Source organism: Geotrypetes seraphini, chromosome 8, assembly GCF_902459505.1.
Source record: "Geotrypetes seraphini chromosome 8, aGeoSer1.1, whole genome shotgun sequence".
NCBI classification, from domain to species: domain Eukaryota; kingdom Metazoa; phylum Chordata; class Amphibia; order Gymnophiona; family Dermophiidae; genus Geotrypetes; species Geotrypetes seraphini.
In genome coordinates, this window is record NC_047091.1 from 92,017,867 (window position 1) to 92,038,092 (window position 20,226).

The 20,226-nt window shown below is 45.4% G+C and overlaps 1 protein-coding gene across 5 annotated transcripts in view; it reads right to left on the reverse strand.

Moving 5' to 3' along the window:
- Positions 1–20,226, reverse strand: part of MLLT1 (MLLT1 super elongation complex subunit) — a 310,004-nt gene that overhangs the window by 171,434 nt on the left and 118,344 nt on the right. For all 5 annotated transcript variants that reach the window (XM_033956582.1, XM_033956581.1, XM_033956583.1 and 2 more), the window contains one exon: positions 9,887–9,969. In XM_033956582.1, coding sequence (XP_033812473.1) covers positions 9,887–9,969 — 83 coding nt within the window. The remainder of the gene's footprint in view (positions 1–9,886; positions 9,970–20,226) is intronic.

Consider the following 20,226-nt stretch of genomic DNA (forward strand, 5'->3'; position numbering starts at 1 on the left):
CCCGTCTTCGTTTCCTGAGTATAGCCTGTCAGCTTCCGGTATGTTGTGTATATCTTCTTCAGTAAATGCAGACGCAAAACATGTGTTCAGTTTGTTGGCGATGGCTTTGTCCTCCTTTAGCACTCCCTTTATTCCATGGTCATCCAACGGCCTCACCTCTTCCTTCAGGGGGTCGTTTCCCCTTAATATATCAAAAGAATGGCTTTAAGTTTTTTGCCTCCTTGGCTATTTTTTCCTCGTAGTCTATTTTGGCCCCTCTTACCGCCTTATGGCACCTGCTTTGATGTTGTTTATGCTTTTTCCACTTTTTGTCCGTTTTTGACCTTTTCCATTTCTTAAACAAAGTCTTCTTGTCTCTGGATCGCTTCCTTTACCGCTACAGTGAGCCCCGTCCCTGCAGAAACTATTTCCCCGTGCCATCCCCACGAGTTCTGTCGCTGTCCTTGTCTTATTCCTGTAAGCTCTGCCTTAACCTCACAAACCTCAAACACTTAGGATTGTAAGTGTTTGAGGCTTGTGCAGATGAGGACAAAGCTTGCAGGGACAGGAAAAGAACCCACGGGGATGGGACGGGAAAATGAGTTCCCGCTGGAATGGGGAAAAATTTGTCACCATGTCGTTCTTTACCTGGGAACTGGGTTTGATTCCCACTACATTTCCTTGTAACCCTGGACAAGTCACTTAACCCTCCATTACACCAACTATAAAACCACTTCTTCAAAGCAAGACCCAGGGCCAATGACGGCTCCAGAGTCTTCTGGAGCAGCCTCTTATTATCTTTCTGGGGTTTTTGCCAATACTTTGCCTTCCTACCCAGGCTCAGTACAGAAAGGGGAAAGTGGATGGGGAAGAATCACATGCTTGAAGACAAGGCATTTCTCAATATACAAAAGAATACATTTGGAAATTCTCATAACCTTGAGACTACCTGCAAATAAAGTTTGAAGATGTGCTGGTGGGGATGGATATCACTGCCACACACTGGTCAGAAGTGTTGTGGCACTGCATGGAAAGATATTTGGTGGCTCTCCTTCAGCTCATTAGAATTCAAAGTGGTCCCAGCTTAAAAATGAATGAAGACCACTGACAGACTGTGAGCCCACTAAAGACAGAGAAAGTATCTGCTTATAATGTGTACAGCCCCATGTACCTCTAGCAATGCTACAGAAATGATTAGTAGTAGCTCACCAAAAACTTCAAGGTTCATATTGATATGCTTATAGTCAATACCCTAAGGCAGTAGTCTTCACTTCAAGGCCCGTGAGCCAATGGCGGCCTGCAGAGACCTTTTTCGCGGCTCATGCTTCAATCCGGGGTTCCATCCCCCCTTCCTCCCGCAGGATCCATCATTGCAGCCGCTTTTTCTCTCTTCGGGCTACTGGCAGCTTAAGGAAAGTAAACTCACTGTCTCCAGCAACCCAGAGGATTTTCTTCTACTATTGCTTCCTGTCCCGCAAAGGCACAAAGCAGTACAGAAGGAAAGCCTCTGGGACGGTGAAGGCAGTATGTTTACTTCACTCGCGCTGCTGTAGGCCCAAAGAATGAAAGAGCTGCTGCCTTTTGGGTTCCCGTGGAGGGCAGAACACAGGGGTGATTACAGGAGAGGTGGTTATTATGCTGGACCATGAGGAAGGGGAAGAAAAAAAAAAAAGATGCCAGACCTTTGGGGGAGGGAAGGACAGATGCCAGACCATGGCAGGGAGGAGGAGGAGATAGAAGGAGAAGAGATACCAGACCACAAGAAGAGATAAAGAGAAGATGGACTACTGGAGGGAGAGGGAAGGAGAGGTTCCAGACTAGGGTATAGAGTAAGAAGGAAGAGGAGGAGAGATATACCAGATCACAAGGGGATAAGGGAAGGAGAGAAATGGACTTCTGGAGAGGGAGGGGAAGAAAAGTACCAGACTACAAAGGTGGAAGAGGGATGGGAAGAAGGAGAGAGAGACGACAGACTGTGGAAAGGATAAAGATCCTAGATCAAAGGAGAGGGAAAGAGAGGGAGGAGATGTTACAAAGAGATGGGAGGGTTGAGGAAGGGAAGAGAAATGGAAGAAATGCTGTTATGGATAGATGGGAATAGGGGAGAAGAAAGAGGGAGGAGATAGCACACATGGATGGTAGGGAAGGGCAGAGAGAGGGAGGATAGATGGAAAGAGAAAACATGGAAAAGTAGATAGATTTGAAGAGGAAGCAAAAAAAATGGAAGAAAGCTGAATGTTAAAAGTGTCAAAGATGTTCTTTCAACACTTATTTTTGAAATTTGTAAGGCATATTTGAAATATTTTGCTGAAAAACATGTTTGCTCAGCTTCCTGAAGTAGAATCTGCGAAACCCGGCTCGTGTTGAGGCTAGGGTTCACTTCCAGCAAGATAAGTGTTTAACTTATGCCATGATTAGAATAACTTGCACCACTTGTATAAAGTCATTACCGCATGGTTGCTTTGTGAATGATCACTCTATGAGCACATGAAAATTAGTCTTAAACTGTATTTTTTACATTTTGCGTAAACTAATATCTCTGGGGATTCTACTACTACTACTACTATTATTATTTATTTCTGTAGTGCTACCAGACGTACACAGCGTTGTACAGAAAAAGAAGGTAGTAGAGAATGACACGGTGACTGTTACCCGCCGCTAACCGCGTGTAGCTGCAAGTAACCTGCCGAACAGGGAAAAAAAATCTGGTTGCCACAGGTACCATGGAGCTGTGAATGGCCTTGTTCCCACAGTTAAGTATTTTGTGCACGTTGCCTCACTTTTTACCCCTCGTGGTCGAGCGGTCCACTAGCCCCCTCCCTCCCTTCCCCTTACCTTTGCTGGTGATTTTCATTTTTCTGTCTCCAAGCAGCATGAGCCTTTTCACAAGTCATGCGCAGCTGCCTGAAACTTCTCCTCTTACACAACCGGAAACAGGAAGTTGCATTAGAAGAGAAGTTTCAGGGCAGCCGCACGCAACTTGAGAAACGGCCCGGGCCGCTCAGAGACAGAAAAATGAAAATCACAAGCGAAGGTGAGAGGAAGGAAGGAAGCAGCGAGATGCCTGGACCGTGGCAATCGGGAGGGAGGGGGCTGCTGGACCGCCCAATCGGTGATAAGTGAGGCAATGCGCTCATGGAAGTGGATAGAAGAGAGAGAGACTAACACACTGGAAGGAAGTGTAGAGAGAGGGGGAAGGGAGGGAGGAGCAGACGCTGCATATTAGTGGTTAGGAGAGAGAGGGGAGAAGACGCTGAAGGAAAGTGGGGAGGGGCGAGAGAAGGGAGTACATACTGGATGGAAGGAGGGGATAAAGGAAAAAAAGCACATGCTGGATTGGGGAGACAGATACCAGATCTGAGGGGAGAAAAGGATGAGAAAGATGCTAAAAACCACCTGGGGGAGGGAAGTAAAGATGGAAGGGAAGAAGACAGAGATGCCAGACTATGGCAGGAGCAGAGGGAAGAAGATGGGTGCCAGACCATGGGAAAGGGGTAGAGATAGAGATGGAAGGGAGAGGTAGACAGTTTGATAGAGGCATAAAAACAGAGCAGATGCCATATGGAAGAGGCAAGAGAAGGCAGACTGTGGATGGAAGGAATAGAATGACGAGAAGATGAGGAAAGCAGAAACCAGACAACAAAGGTAGAAAAAAATTTCTATTTATTTTCCTTTTTATTTGCTTTAGGATAAAGTAGGATTGTAGTTGTGTTGATAAACATTTATAAACGAAGCCCTGCCAGCTGAAGATCTCTTCCTCTAGTTTGGCAGCCAGAACTTTGATTTATAAAATGGCAATTGTACAGAAAGCACAATTACTTACCGTAACAGGTGTTATCCAGGGACAGCAGGCATATATTCTCAAATGTGGGTGACGTCATCTACGGAGCCCCGATGCGGAAGCATTTTCAAGCAAACTTGATTGAAGATTTAAGTTTGCTCTGCTGCTCCACGCATGTGTGCCTTCCTGCTCCACTAGGGGGCGCATCCCCTCGTGGTCTCCAGTTCACTTAACTAGCAAAGAAGCCAACCTCGGGGAGGTGGGCGGGTTGTGAGAATATATGCCTGCTGTCCCTGGATAACACCTGTTACGGTAAGTAACTGTGCTTTATCCCAGGACAAGCAGGCATGATATTCTCACATGTGGGTGACCTCCAAGCTAACTGAAAAGGGATGGAGGGAAGTTGGCAATTTAAGCAAATAGATTTCGCAAAACCGATTGGCCGAACCGGCCATCGCTCCTGGACAGTGAGTCCAGACAGTAGTGGGAGGTGAAAGTATGAACCGAAGACCACGTGGCAGCCTTGCAGATTTCCTCAATAGGTGTGGACCTGAGGAACGCTACGGAGGCTGCCATCGCTCGGACCTTGTGTCCCGTTACTCGACCATGCAGTGTGAGACCAGCCTGAGCGTAGCAGAAGGAGATGCAATCGGCCAACCAGTTGGACAAGGTGCGCTTGGAGACTGGGTGACCTAACCGGTTTGGGTCAAAGGACAAAAACAATTGTGGGACTTTCCGGTGTGACTGAGTGCGTTGGAGGTAGAAGGCCAACGCTCTCTTACAGTCAAGAGTATGGAGCGCCACCTCTCCGGGGTGAGAGTGGGGCTTGGGAAAAAACACAGGCAAGACAATGGACTGATTGAGGTGAAAATCAGACACTACTTTAGGCAAGAACTTTGGATGGGTGCGGAGTACCACCTTGTCGTGATGGAATACCGTGAAGGGTGGGTCCGCTACCAGAGCTTGTAACTCACTAACCCGCCGGGCGGAAGTGAGCGCGAGCAGGAAAATTACCTTCCAAGTGAGGAATTTTGGATGGCATTTGTCTAGGGGCTCAAATGGAGGTTTCATTAGTTGAGCCAGAACCACGTTAAGGTCCCAAACCACCGGAGGGGGTTTGAGAGGAGGGTGGACATTCAGAAGACCCTTCATGAAGCGAGAGACTAAGAGATGGAGCGAGAGGGCTTTCCCTTCCAGGGGCTGATGAAAGGCCGCAATCGCACTGAGGTGTACTCGAATGGAGTTGGTCTTTAGGCCGGAATGAGATAATTGAAGTAAATAGTCAAGGACCAGAGGGACGGGGACCGACACCGGGTCCTGGCTGTGGGAGGAGCACCAGGTTGAGAATCTGGTCCACTTTTGGGAGTAGCAGGTTCTCGTCGAGGTCTTTCTAGAGGCCTCCAATATCTCCTTGACTGATTGAGACATGGGGAGAGCAATCAGGGGGAAAGAAACCAAGCATTCAGATGAAGAGATTGAAGATTGGGATGTAACAGCGAACCCTGACCTTGTGACAGTAGAGAGGGAAACAGAGGCAGAGGCAGTGGATCTCTGACACTAAGTTGAAGTAGAAGGGAAAACCAAGGCTGGCGTGGCCAGCGAGGAGCAATCAGGATCAGGGTGGCTTGTACTGTTTTCAGGTGGACAAGCGTCCACAGGATCAGAGGAAACGGCGGAAACGCGTACAGGAACCTTCCCTCCCAGTCGAGGAGGAAGGCGTCGGCCTCGAGCCGGTCCGGGGAGTACATCCGGGAGCAGAAGAGAGGCAGTTTGTGATTGTGGGGGGATGCGAACAGATCTATTTGAGGTGTCCCCCACTGTTTGAACACCTGTCGTAGGGTCTGAGAGTGCAGTGACCACTCGTGTGGCTGGAGGAGGCGGCTGAGTCTGTCCACCAGACAGTTTTGTTCTCCTTGTATGTACACCGCTCGGAGGAAGGTGTTGTTGGAGATTGCCCATTTCCAGAGGCGCAGGGCTTCCCGACAGAGGGGCCAAGACCCTGTTCCCCCTTGTTTGTTTACGTAGTACATTGCTACCTGGTTGTCGGTTCGGATGAGAACCACCCGGTCGTGGAGCAGATGTTGAAAAGCTACAGCTGCGAGATAGATGGCCCGAAGCTCTAGCACGTTGATGTGGCAGCGACGGTCCTCTGCTGACCACGTCCCTTGAGTGCGTAGGCCATCCAGATGGGCTCCCCAAGCGTACTCCGATGAGTCCGTGGTGAGTACCTTGTTGTGTGGGGGGGGCGAGGAAGAGCAAACCTTTGGAAAGATTTGAAGAGTCGGCCCACCAGTGGAGCGATTGTTGCAAGGAAGGAGTCACTGTCACGGGGCGATCGATCGAGTCCCGATCTTGATGCCATTGAGAGGCTAGGGTCCATTGAGGGATTCTCAGGTGGAGACGGGCGAATGGTGTGACATGGACGGTGGAGGCCATGTGGCCCAGGAGTCATCATCATCTGTCGAGCTGATACCGAGGGTAGCAGTGAGATCCTTCGACTCAGATTTACTAACGCCTCTAGACGCGGAGGGGGGAGGAAGGAACGGAGGCGAACCGTGTCCAGCGTGGCCCCGATGAACTGCAGGGACTGCGAGGGGCTCAGTTGGGATTTTGGGAAGTTTACCTCGAACCCCAGACTCTGTAGGTAGATATTAGTCTGTTGGGTCGCTGAGATAACCCCTTCCCTGGACGGTGCTTTGATCAGCCAGTCGTCCAGGTAGGGGAATACCTGAAGACCCTGGGAGCGTAAGGCAGCTGCGACCACCACGAGGCACTTGGTGAAGACCCGGGGTGACGATGCTAGGCCGAAGGGGAGGACTCGGTATTGTAGGTGCAGGTCCCCTACTTGGAAACGCAAGAACTTGCGGTGAGCGGGGTGCACTGGAACATGTGTGTACGCCTCCTTCAGATCGAGGGAGCAGAGCCAATCGCCTTTTTCGATCAGGGGGTAGAGGATCGGTAGGGAAAGCATCCGAAATTTTTCCCGTACCAGAAATTTGTTGAGTCGTCTCAAGTCTAGTATTGGGTGTAGGTCTCCCGTTTTCTTCGGTACCAGGAAGTAACGGGAGTAGAAGCCCTTTCCCCGTCGGTCGGGGGGAACCTCCTCCACTGCTCGCAGGCGAAGCAGATCTCGAGCTTCTGAGAGGAGTAGGGGTAGCAGCGTTCGGTTGGGAGGGCACTTCCCTGGGGGGCTGTCTGGAGGAATGGCTCGAAAGTTGAGAGAGTATCCTGATGAGATCACGCCAAGGACCCATGCGTCCGACGTGAGTTGTTCCCAGTGAGGGTAAAAAGCTCTGAGGCGGCCCCCGATGGGCAGGGAGCCTGGGACTCTGTCAAAAGGACGGGGATGGTTTGGTAGTTGCAGGTGGTTGGGATTTGGGTGGGGCCCGATGGTGGGCTTGCGGACGCCTTGGCAGAGGCCGGGAGTAGGCGGGAGTGGATTTTTGCGGGTAGCGGCGCGGAGGGGCCCTGAACGGCCTGGACGCGGGCAGTTTTGGCTTTTGCCGGACGAGGGAGGCAAATGAGCGTTCGTGTTCAGAGAGGCGTTTTGTAGCCGCCTCTATAGTGTCATCAAATAGCTCTTTTCCCACGCAGGGGAGGTTAGCCAACCGGTCCTGTAAGTTGGGGTCCATGTCGACCAGGCGCAGCCAAGCTAGTCGGCGCATGGCGACAGCAAAGGCTGCCTCTCTGGAGGAGAGTTCGAAGCCATCGTAGGCCGCGTGGAATAGATGGAGGCGTAGGTTGGAGAGAGACTCTACAAGCAGGCTAAACGCTCCTTGGCGAGAGGCTGGTAAGTCAGTCTCAAAGGCTCTCAGTAGTCCGATGAGGTGTTTGAGGTAGGATGTGAAGGTGAAAGTGTAGCTTTGCACCCTAGAGGCCATCATCGCATTTTGATATAGTCTCCTGCCGAACTTGTCCAGGGTTCGGCCTTCCCGACCTGGGGGGACCGTGGCTGAGACCCGGGAGGGGTGAGCCTTTTTCAGGGACGATTCTACCAGCAGCGACTGGTGGGAGAGCTGCGGTTGTTCAAACCCCGGGTAGGGTGCCGTACGGTACTTGGCCTCCATTTTGGAGGGGACGGCTGTGACCATATAGGGGGTCTCCAGGTTCCTGAAGAAAGCCTGTTGGAGTACCGGATTAGGCGGTAAGCGAAGGGACTCTCTGGGCAGTGATGGCATGTCCAGCTCCGCTAGGTACTCTTTTGAGTATCTGGAGTCGGACTGGAGGTCTAAGTCCAAAGCGTGGCCCATGTCCTGGATAAAGCGAGTGAAGGACGGGCGGGATGTTCCCGAGGCCCCGTGTGGGGTCGGTGAACGCGACATCCGTCGGGTGGAGAAGGACGGGGAGGCTTCCCTCGAGTATCGAGGTTCCTACTCCAATCCATGTTCCGAGACTGGGGAAGCACTGTGAAAGTGTTCTGGGGTCGGGGATCTCCGACGTCTCGAGGAGCCCCTCGAAGACGATGCCGGGGTTCGGGGTACCGATCGATGTCGAATCGGTGACCTTGACCCGGACTCCCTCGGTGAAAGCCTGGCACCTCGGACCGGTGCTAGAAGGCAGTTGGGGCAGAGCCTGAAAAAACACAACTTCTAGGCTCAGCGGAAAATTTTGAACTGGAGACCACGAGGGGATGCGCCCCCTAGTGGAGCAGGAAGGCACGCATGCGTGGAGCAGCAGAGCAAACTTAAATCTTCAATCAAGTTTGCTTGAAAATGCTTCCGCATCGGGGCTCCGTAGATGACGTCACCCACATGTGAGAATATCATGCCTGCTTGTCCTGGGATAATACTGTTTCTTTTTATACTTTAATAAAATAAGTTCAGTATAAAACTATTCGAGGCTTGTGCGGATGGGATCAGATGGTTTGCGGGAAAGGGCCAGGGACCAAGCTCGCGGGGACAGGGACCGAGCTCGCAGAGATGGGACGGAGATAAATTTTTCCCTGTGTCATTCTCTAGAAGACAGTCCTTGCTTGAAAGACCTTACAATCTAAACAGACAAGACAAACAGGATTATCATGGATACAGTTAAGGGGAATGGTTAATCTGCTGGCTGGGTTGGAGGGATTCTTTTGCTGTTCTGACAATTGTTGTTTCCTCTTCGATATTCATTTTTTTCAAACTAAATCCCCTTTTTTGGTTTTGGAATAAAGATGTATGTAGGGCAGAAAATGAAGGAGAAAACCAGCAAATGGATAAGGTAGCACAGAAAGAAAGAAGTGCAACCAGAGACTGTGGGAAAAGATGAGTAGAAAAACAATTACCACATAACAAAGGTAGGAAAAGTGATTTTATTTTCCATTTAGTGATTGAAATGTGTCAGTTTTCAGAATTTACATCTGCTGTATATATTTTGCACTGTTCAGGAAAAAATTCATTTCTTTTTATTTCTCTGGTGCTGTACTGCATGCAGAGTCTGTCATCTTAGGGTTTTGTTTATGTATATTAGGACTTTTACTTTGTGGTCCTGTATTTGCACAGGGTTTATTTGTGTTATGCACTTGTGACCAAGGCCAGGTATTCTGGTAGGCATGAATGTCATGAAGCGTTATTGGTGTCATGGCCTCAAATAGGAATATATTTCTCAACTCTCTGTCAACCCTTTTGGACCCAAAAAGGCCCTTGTTTAAAAAATTAGCAAAGATCACTGCCCTAAGGCCACTATTAAATGAAGCCCCCTGCAACAGGGTAGATTGAGACAGTCACAATATCATTTATAAAAGAATTCTTCCCTTTATAAGCAATGACGTGGTAAGTGACGAGCTTGTTAATATCCAAACTTATTCAGTACCAATAAGTTATGAGCATCTGTGACACAGCTCAACATACAACATGCCATACCAGTTTCTTATAGACTGCAAAATTTCAGCAAGGATTCATTGCGGTTTTCAATAAGATTTCGAGATCAATCATAAAAGATAACAGTTAAATGAAAACCATAACCCATCACCCATAAACCCAAATAGGCACCATGTCCATTAACCACTGCTGTTGTAGCCATCCAAGGCTAACTGCTGTTTCCAACTACTTAAATCACCAAGAGAGCAGATTACATTTAAGACATGCTGTTTGATTTTTTTGTCTAAATGACTTGCAATCTGTTTTACAGCAGAAGAAGGTACTGTACCTTATTTTTGAAGTGGACCTCAATGGGCATAATAAAGCCAGCATACCCAGACTCCTCCACTTTGTAAGGGGGTTCTTTGCACGCTGAAAGAGGGGGAAAAATTTAGTTAGACACTACTGGCATTCTCAAATATGAGAAGCAAATTTAACACAAACAAGAAGTTAGCAGCACTGAAAAATCTACCTTATCACATGGAAACAGAACACCATGCCACTGTGGCTCCTTCTGTGAGTTTCACTCATGAGGTTCAGAATTCTAGCAGCCATATTGGACATGGTGAAAGTTGGCTTCAAGAATTGATATTTATATATTGAATTTATTAACTACTTTTAAAAAGAGATTCACTCAAGACAGTGTACACAGCAGGTACAATTTAAAATAAAACCTACAATTTTATTAACAGCACAACAGTAAAATGATCAAATATAAACAATACAAATCAATGATATAGACATAGAAACGGAAAACTGAAACCTAGTAATAGGACTAGCATGATATAGTATCAAAACATGGAAAGATTAGGTACTTACCATATATACTCAAATAGAAACTGAGATTTTTGGACCTAAAAAATGGTTCAAAATGGGGGTCTCAATTTATATTACAGTAATGTCTTATTATGGACACCAGCCAAAACTCACAGACTAGACTCCATACTCACTACAATAGAAAATTGGATGTCTTGTTTCAAACTAAAGCTAAACTCCGAGAAAACAAAATTCTTCCTAGCGACAACCTCCAACTCTCCGATACACACTATTACCATAAGGGAAACCATATTTCCTATATCACCTACTATCAGAATTCTGGGCGTGCAAAGACAGAAAATTGTCCATGTCTGCTCACATCAACCAAGTTACATGTAAAGCAACGGTCTCAAAACATGCGTTCCGCGGGCCGCATGTGGCTCTCCAGGTTTTATTTGCGACCCGCAGTCTGGACGCGGTCAACAGCATTTCTCTTCCCCTTTCCCTTCCTTTTGGAGCAGCAAATGTGTCTGGCCGGCTCATTCCATTCAAAGCCGCGGGTTGGCGGCTCCTCGCGCTATCCACTCCTGCATTGGAAGCATCTCTTTGTCGTCACAACAACAGACAGGCTTCAGACACAGGCGCGGATCTCGCAAGGAGCCGCCACCCGTGGCTTTGAACAGAACGAGCCAGCCAGACATGCTGCTGCTCCACCAGGAAGAGAATGGAAGGGAAGGGGAAAGAGAAATGCTTCTGCTACATAGGAAAGGGGGACCCTAGGGAAATGATGCTGTTGCTGTACAGAGAAAGGGAGAGGGAGGGAAAGGGGAAGAGAAATGCTCCTCCTGCACAGGAAAGGGGGAAGGGAAATGCTGCTTCTGTTGCTGCTGCACCCAATTGGGGAAAGAGAGGGAAGGAAGGAGAAGGGAGAGGAGAGGAACAAGAGAAGAAGCCAAGTTCATGGGTGGGAGGGAGGGAAGGAAAAGAGATATCAGTCCATGGAGGGGGAGGGAGAGATGACAGGGCATGGGGGAAGGGAAGGAGACAGATGCCAGACCAGGGGAAAGGAAGGAAGGAGGGAGGGAGAGAAAGGAAGGAAAGAGATGCCAGACCATGGAAATAGGACGGAAGAAGAGAGAGATAGGAAGGGAAGGGAAGACATGGAAATGTAGATTTTGAAAAGAAAGCAGAAAAATTGAACATTAAGTTAATGCCAAAGATGGATGCAAGGCAGAAAGTGAAGACGGAGAGAAAAACAGTCAAAGAACAAGAAGGCCCTGGAAACATAGTTGAAAGCACAGAAAAATAAGTCACCAGACAACAAAGGTAGGGAAAATGATTTTATTTTCAATATAGTGATTGAAATGTGCCAGTTTTGAGAAAGAAAAGATATTAAACTTTAAATGTGAGGGCTGCAGAAAAAAATAGAGTACTTGGAGGGCCACAGAAAAATAGTTAATGTCTTATTAAAGAAATGACAATTTTGCATGAGGTAAAACTCTTTATAGTTTATATATCTTTCCTTTTAACTGTTAAAGGAAAGTTTTATAAACTATAAAGAGTTTTTACCTTATGCAAAATTGTCATTTCTTTAATAAGACATTATCTATTTTTTCTGCGGCCCTCCAAGTACCTACAAATCCAAAATGTGGTTTGAGTTTGAGACCACTGATGTAAAGGATTTTGCACACTTTGGAGACTCAGATCAGGAAACTCTTTGACCAGGCTCCTTTCAGTCTCCTAGTACAATCACTAGTCCTTAGCATCTTAGACTATTTAATATCATCTACTTAGCTGGACTACATAAACATTTTCAGAAGTTAAGCATAATTCAAAATACCGCAGAAAGGCTAATATTTAACCTGAAAAAAATTTGACTACAACAAACTCTACTGGTTAAAAATTGAGAACAGAATACTTTTTAAATTTGGTTGGCTCTTCTACAAATCTCTAAACGGTTTACTACCCAATTATCTTACCAACCAATTCTCATTCTCCAAACTAGGACGATCCACCTGACCTCAGTCTCTCTTCACCTTCCCTTCAATCAAAGATTTCACCCACAAGAGATTCATCAATAAACTTTTACCCTACCAAGCAGCTTCCAAAGATCCGGAATGGAATCAACTAGTCTGATCTTCTAAATCTTACATGAATTTTAGGAAGCTTCAATAAACACTCTTTTTCCCCCAAAAAGATGACCATATTTAAATCAACTACCATTTCTCATGCTGATCCAAGCCCAAATGACTCCAACTCATTATTTCTTCCCTCACATACTATTGCTATATTCCTGCTAATTGTTAAATGTTACAAGTGATTTCAAAGCTTGTATTATTCCTCAAATGTTGAAATCTGCGGGGGTGGGGGGGGAGTGAGTGAGTAAAAAAGTGTAAACTGGGATCTGGAGGAGTTCCCCAAACAGAAGCAGGTCTTTACTTATGTAAAAAAAAAAAAAAACACCTTTCAACTTCTTTATTCATTCCTGCTCCTTCTTCCAAAGGGCAGCTGGCAAGTCCCCCAATCCCTCTGCCCGGAGGAACTTCAAGGCTTCCAACACTACAAACTGCAAGTCCTTAACAGAATGCGAGCTTTCAATCCAATGCTGTGTCAGAGGAGTTATCAGATCTCCACAACAGATTTTGCTCAGGTGCTCAACAATCCTGATTCTCACCGCTTGTATGATGTGTCCTATGTACAGCAATGGACAGGGGCATCTAATGGCATAAACCACTCCAACTGTATCACAAGTGGTACGAAATCTCAGATGATGTTCCATGCCTAATTGAGGATGTGAAAACTTGGTCGTAAACAATAGCATTGGCACAAACTGTGCAATGGCCAAACGCATAGTGGCCAGCCTCGATGTCTTTCAAATCACAGTTAGATCTCTCAAAATATGATTTAGCCACAAGATCTCTGATGTTATGCCCTCTTGAAAAAACAAAATCAGGGTTCCTGCTGAAAAGTGGAATGATATTGTAGCACATGCCAGTGCTTCTTAATTATGCTTTTGATTTTAAATGGACAGGCAAAAGAAGAACACCTCGCCCTGAAGTTTCAAGTTTATTTAAAAGTTAATATACCGCCCAATCAGCCTTCTAGGCAGTGTACACTGTCTTAAAAACATATACGAGATAATAATACATCATTTAAGACAATAATAGTTATTAAAAACAATTTAAACACAAACAAAAACAAACAGAAACAAAAAGGGAAACAGGGTAGAACTACAATTATCAAGTAAAAAGAAAGAACATATAGGGAAAAGACAAAAGGAAGGGTGTTAAAAAGTAGAATAAAATTATGCAGCCCTGAAAAAGCGTTTCTCTCAGCCACTTCATGAGTTTTTTCTCCTCAATGAGTTCAGAGCTTTTTATGTAAGTGTCCCCTGAGGAAGGTGTTTTGATTATTCAGAAATGTTGTCCCAACAAGAATCCTAGTTTTGGCATAAAGACTCTCATTGGTTGAAAAGACGTTTCCCTTGCATTTTGTTGGACTGTTTGATTTTAAATGCCCAGTAAGAATGAGGTAGCACGCATACTAAAGTTTCTTCCTGCTCCCTGCCTTGCTGCAATAGTTTGCGTTGTACATATAGAACACACTTATAAGCTTTATTGATGGCCTTTGACAGGTATCCATGCTCCACAAATCTTGTGCGCATATCCACTGCGCACTCATTATACTCATCAATAGACAGAGTAGAGAATGACACAGGGACAAATTTGTCCCTGAACCCACAGGAATTCAATTTCCCTGTCCCGTCCCTGCAAGTTTTGTCGCTGCCCTGCCCCATTCCTGTAACATAAGAACATAAGAAACGCCCTCACCGGATCAGACCGAGGTCCATCTAGTCCGGCGATCCGCACACGCGGCGGCCCATTTAGGTACTCCTTTTTGGAGACCCGGATTTACCGTATCACTCAATATGATATGCAAGAAGGTGTGCATCCAACTTGCATTTGAATCCCAGAACAGTAGTCTCCTCCACAACCTCCTCCGGGAGTGCATTCCAAGCACCCACCACGCGCTGTGTGAAACAGAATTTCCTGACATTTGTCTTAAACCTACTGCCACTCAGTTTCAGTCTATGTCCTCTTGTCCATGTCACATCAGAATATTTCAGTAATGCTTCTTTTTGGTCTATTTTATCAAATCCTTTTAATATTTTAAAAGTCTCTATCAAATCCCCTCTCAGTCTTCTCTTCTCAAGAGTAAACAGTCCCAGCTTCCTGAGTCGATCTTTGTAGGTCAAATTTTCCATTCCTTTGATAAGTTTCGTGGCTCGCCTCTGCACTTTTTCCAGCAGAGTTATATCCTTTTTAAGGTATGGAGACCAGTGTTGGACACAGTATTCTAAGTGCGGTCGGACCATTGTTCTATAAAGTGGCATTATGACTTCTTCCGTTCTACCCGTAATCCCCTTCTTAATTATGCCCAACATCCTGTTCGCTTTCTTCGCCGCTGCCGCACATTGTGCCGATGGTTTTAGGGTACTGTCAATCAGTACCCCCAAATCCCTTTCCTGTTCGCTTTTTGCTAACTTCACCCCCAACATCCAGTACTCATGTCCTTATTTTTCTTTCCTAGATGCATCACCTTGCATTTGTTTATGTTAAAGTTCATCTGCCACTTTATCGCCCACGTTTCCAGCATGTTCAGATCCTTCTGGAGGTCCTCGCAGTCCCTTTGAGAGCCAACCGCCCGACATAGTTTTGTATCATCTGCAAACTTTATTATATTGCATGTTGTTTCCTCTTCCAGGTCGTTTATAAAAATATTGAACAAGATAGGCCCAAGAACCGAGCCCTGGGGCACGCCACTAGTCACTTTCTCCCAATCCGAGAATTTCCCATTTATGCTAACCCACTGCCTTCTGTTTTCAAGCCATATGCCGATCCATCTGTGTACTTCTCCTCCTATTCCATGGCTTAGTAGTTTCTTCATAAGCCTTGCATGAGGGACTTTGTCAAACGCTTTCTGAAAGTCCAAGTAAATTATATCCACTGGTTCTCCACTATCCATTTGTTTGTTCACTTTCTCAAAGAATTGTAGTAAATTTGTCAAACATGATTTCCCTTTCCTGAAGCCGTGTTGACTATCCCTTATTAGACTATGGTCTTCCAAGTGTTGTACAATGTTCTCTTTGATTAGTGTTTCAATTATTTTCCCTGGAACCGATGTGAGGCTCACAGGTCGGTAGTTTCCAGGATCCCCTCTTGATCCTTTTTTAAAAATTGGGATGACATTTGCTATCCTCCAGTCTTCTGGTATTTGTCCAGTTCTAATTGACATGTTAGCCACTGTTTGTAATAGTTTGCCAATTTCCTCCTTAAGTTTCTTTAATACTCTCGGGTGAATTCCATCCGGTCCAGGGGATTTGTCGCTTTTTAGTTTGTCAATCTGGAAGTAAATCATGTCCAACGTCACCTTCACTGTTGTTAGGCTTTCCTCTGTGGCCCCGGTGAATATCTTCCCTGTGTCTGGAATTATTGAAGTGTCCTCCTTTGTGAAGACTGAGGCAAAGAATGAATTTAACCTGTCGGCAACCTGTTTGTCCTCTTTAATTGACCCTTTCTTTCTATGATCGTCGAGATGGCCTATCGCCTCTCTTGCTGGTTTCTTTCCCTTTATATATCTAAAAAAGGGCTTGAAGTTTTTGTCTTCCTGCGCTATCTTCTCCTCATAGACTTTTTTGGCTTCTCTTACCACTTTATGACACTTTTTTTGGTCGATTTTGTGACAGTTCCAGGCTTCCATCGTTTTTTCTCGTTTCCATTTTTTAAACGAGTTCCTCTTCTCCCTCACTGCGGCTTTTACCTCTTTGGATAACCAAGCTGGTTCACCATTTTTCTTTTTACGCCTTCCTTTGGATATCCTCGGAATGTGTAGATTCTGTGCTTCTGTGATGGTGTTTTTCAGTAGAGACCATGCTTGTTCAACTGTTTGGATGTCTGCTATGCCCTTCTTTATCCGTTTTCTAACCATAGTTCTCATGCTGTCATAATTTCCTTTTTTGTAGTTGAAGGTCGTGGTTTTAGTCTTGATTGGTTTCCCCTTTCCAATGCCAATGGTAAAATTGATCATATTGTGATTGCTTGTCCCTAGAGGAACCGTAACTTCTACATCTGCTGCCCTTCCAGCAATGCCATTTATGACCAAGTCCAGGATTGCATTTCCTCTTGTTGAATCTCTTACCATTTGTTCAAGGAAGCAATCACCTAACATTTCAAGTAACTTTAACTCCCTGCCGCAGTTTGACGTTGCCAATTTCCAGTTGATCCCCGGAAAGTTGAAGTCCCCCATGATCGTTGTATTTCCCGATTTACTTCTCTGAGTAATTTCCTCCATCATTTCATTGTCTGTTTCCTCGGTCTGTCCCAGGGGTCGATAATAAAGCCCAATTTGTGTGTCTGCTTCTTTTCGTCCAGGAATCTTTATCCAGAGTGACTCTAGTTTACCATTTGCTTCTGTATCTCCTTCTCTAACCGACTCTATTTCTTCTTGGACATACAGGGCAATACCCCCCCCCCCTTTTTGCCCAATCCTATCTCTTCTATATAGTCTATATCCTTTCAATACCGTATCCCATTCATTCTCTTCATTCCACCATGTTTCTGTTATTCCTATGATATCGAGTTGTTCTCTTCTTGCTATTTCTTCCAGCTCGCCCATTTTGTTTCCTAAGCTTCTGGCATTCATGTACATACATTTAAAATGTACTAATTTACTGGATTTACTGGTCCTCACATCCTTTTTTGTATCCATTTGATCTTTTTCATCGGCTCTTGAAGTATCTTCCTGTTCTTACCGTATATCATTGTGATTGCTTGAAGTTACCTCTTCTTTAACTACACTAGCCTGAAAACACATGATTTTAAAGTGTTTGAGGCTTGTGCAGATGAGAACAGAGCTTGCAGGAAGGGGGCAGGGATAGGAAAATAACTTGCCAGGACGGAACGGGGAAAAATTTGTCCCCGTGTCATTCTCTAAAACAGAGTCTCCACAGCCGTAAGAACTGTCCAATAGGTAAGTTGTACCTCAACGTCTCGGTTGGTAGCTGGTAAAATGTAACAAGTTGTTACTGTCTGTAGCTTTTTGAAATATGGTGGTGCTAAATGCAGTTTGTTCCATAGTGATATTAATGTCCAAAAAAGAAATAGTTTTTACTTGAATATTAACTGAAAACTGCAAATGTTGGTCACATGAATTTAGCCACTGCAAAAATACCTTAAACATCTCCTCAGACAGGGTCCAAATCATAAAACTATCATCTATGAAACTTTTCCATAGGAATATATGCTCAAAAAAATCAGGAGGTATACAGAAACTCCTCCTCAAATGCAGAAACAGAGACAGGCTAACGTTGGAGCCATGGTGGCACCCATAGTGGTGCCACAAACTTGCAGGTAAAACTCGCAGTCAAACACAAAATAATTATGTTGTAGGGTGATTCTCACTATGTTGACCAAAAAATCTACCCATGATATGGGCATGTCTAAACCTTGCAGGTGCCAACAAACCACTTCAATGGCCCGGTCTTGGGGGATGTTGGTATAAAGTGCTGTGATGTCCAGATTGTGAGGTAACCACAGTTTGGGCATTAATTTGGTGTTAGGTTGTTATTTAACACATGTTATTTTAAGATGAGGAGACTATTTGATATACTTTTGTATTTACAGACCAGCACGAATAAAGTCAGTGTCAAGTTTTCTGAGGCAGCTGGATGCGAAACGCGTCAAGACCTATCTAAGCCTTTGCTCTGCTCCAGCGCAGATAAGTTTTTTAAAAAGTCATGTTTATGTGCTGTGATTGAAAAAGGAGAGTTTTTCTGCTGCTGGAGCTCTGCTTTAAGTCTGGTCTCTTTCAAACTTTTTTTCTGAGCGCTCAAAAAAAAGAAAAGGTTACATTGTATTTGAATTAAGAAACATTGAGGACTTTTTTGGTTGTTGCATAAAATTGAATGCAGCAGGTTGGAGTCTGAGGCTTTTTCTCAACGGTAAAAGAAAATTCTGGAACAATTTGAAAATAATAATTGAATCGGTATTCCTCTAGAACAGTGCTTACACTGATTAATTACATTTGCTATTGGTTTTTTGGGGCGTATGGTAATTATATTTGGACCCTTTGCCTGTGTTTTGTTTGGTTTCACTAAGTGGAACCACTATTTATCCTTCTCCATTGAGAATATTAAACCCACTCTCTGTTTTCTATCTTTCAACCAGTTCTTAATCCATTATAGGATATTACCTCCTATCCCACAACTTTCTAATTTCCTCAGAATTTCATGAGGTACTTTTGAAAATCCAAATATACAATATCAACCAGTTCACCTTTATCCACATCCACATGTTCATTCACCCCTTCAAAGAAATGTAGTAGATTGGTGAGGCAAGATTTCCCTTGACTAAAACCATGTTGGCTTTCTCTCATGAATCCATGCTTTTGTATACGTTCTGCCATTTTGTTCTTTATAATGATCTCCACCATTTTGCTCAGCACCGACGTCAGACTCACTGGTCTATAATTTCCTGGATCACCTCTGGAACCCTTTCTAAAAATCAGCGTCACATTGGCCACCCTCCAGTCTTCTGGTATTATGCTGGATTTTAAAGAAAAATTACTAAAATAGCTCTGCAAGTTCATTTTTCAATTCTATCAGCACTCCTGGGATATATACCATCCTGCCAGGTGATTTGCTACTGTTCAGTTTGTCAAAATGACCCATTATATCCTCCAGTGTTGCAGAGATTTGTTTGAGTTTCTCAAATTCATCAGAATTCAATACCTTTTCTGGCACCAGTAACTCCCCCACATCTTCCTCGTGTAGACTGAAGCAAAGAATTCATTAAAGAATTCATTTCATCTCTCTGTTATGGCCTTGTCTTCCCTGATAGCTCCTTTTATCCTTCGGTCATCTAGCAGTCCAACTGATTCTCTTTCTGGCTTCTTTTTTTTTTACTGTGTGTTTTCGCTTTCTCTTGAGAGACCGGTGGATCTTATGATCAGACAGCGAGGGAAACATCAGGTAAGGGGAACTTGCTGGGAGGAGACTAAGGGGCATGGAGACACAAGGGGACTGGGTGGCACGAGGGCAAAAGCTGAGGGCAATATAGAGGTGCCACAAGGCGAGGGGGATCAAATGGAGGCTCAAGGGATGATAGCCCGGGAGGGGGCCGGTAGGGCTAGAAAACCCAGAGGAAAAGCGGGGAAGTGGGGTGGTGGGAATGTGGGGAAACCGAAAGCTACGAGGGTAAAGGCTGAGGGCAAAGCAGAAGCACAGGGAACAGAACTGCCCAAAATTCAAGGGGAGGCGGCCCAGGTAAATACAGAAGTGGAGGAAAAACAACGGGACCTACGGTGCTTATATGCAAATGCAAGAAGCCTCATGGCCAAGATGGGTGAACTAGAGGTCGTGGCCAAGGGGGAGGATCTGGATATAATTGGAATTACAGAAACATGGTGGACAGAGGAGAATCAATGGGATGTGGCGCTGCCGGGGTACAAGCTCTACAGGAGGGACAGGACCCACAAGAAGGGGGGAGGCATAGCAATATATATAAAGGACTCTATCTACTCGGTCGGGATGGATATGGCAGAGGGGCTGGAATCACTATGGGTCAAATTGCCGGGAAACAAGGGTGCAGGCATAAAACTGGGGCTGTACTATCGCCCACCTGGTACGCCGGAAGGAGTCGGACACGACTTGGAAGCTGAACTGAGACAAGAATGCAGGACTAGAAGTGTAACAGTGATGGGGGACTTCAACTACCCGGGGATTGACTGGAGTACGGGTCACTCCAACTGCGCTAGGGAAACAGGATTTGTAGAAGCTGTGAGGGACTGCTTCATGGAGCAACTAGTCAGGGAACC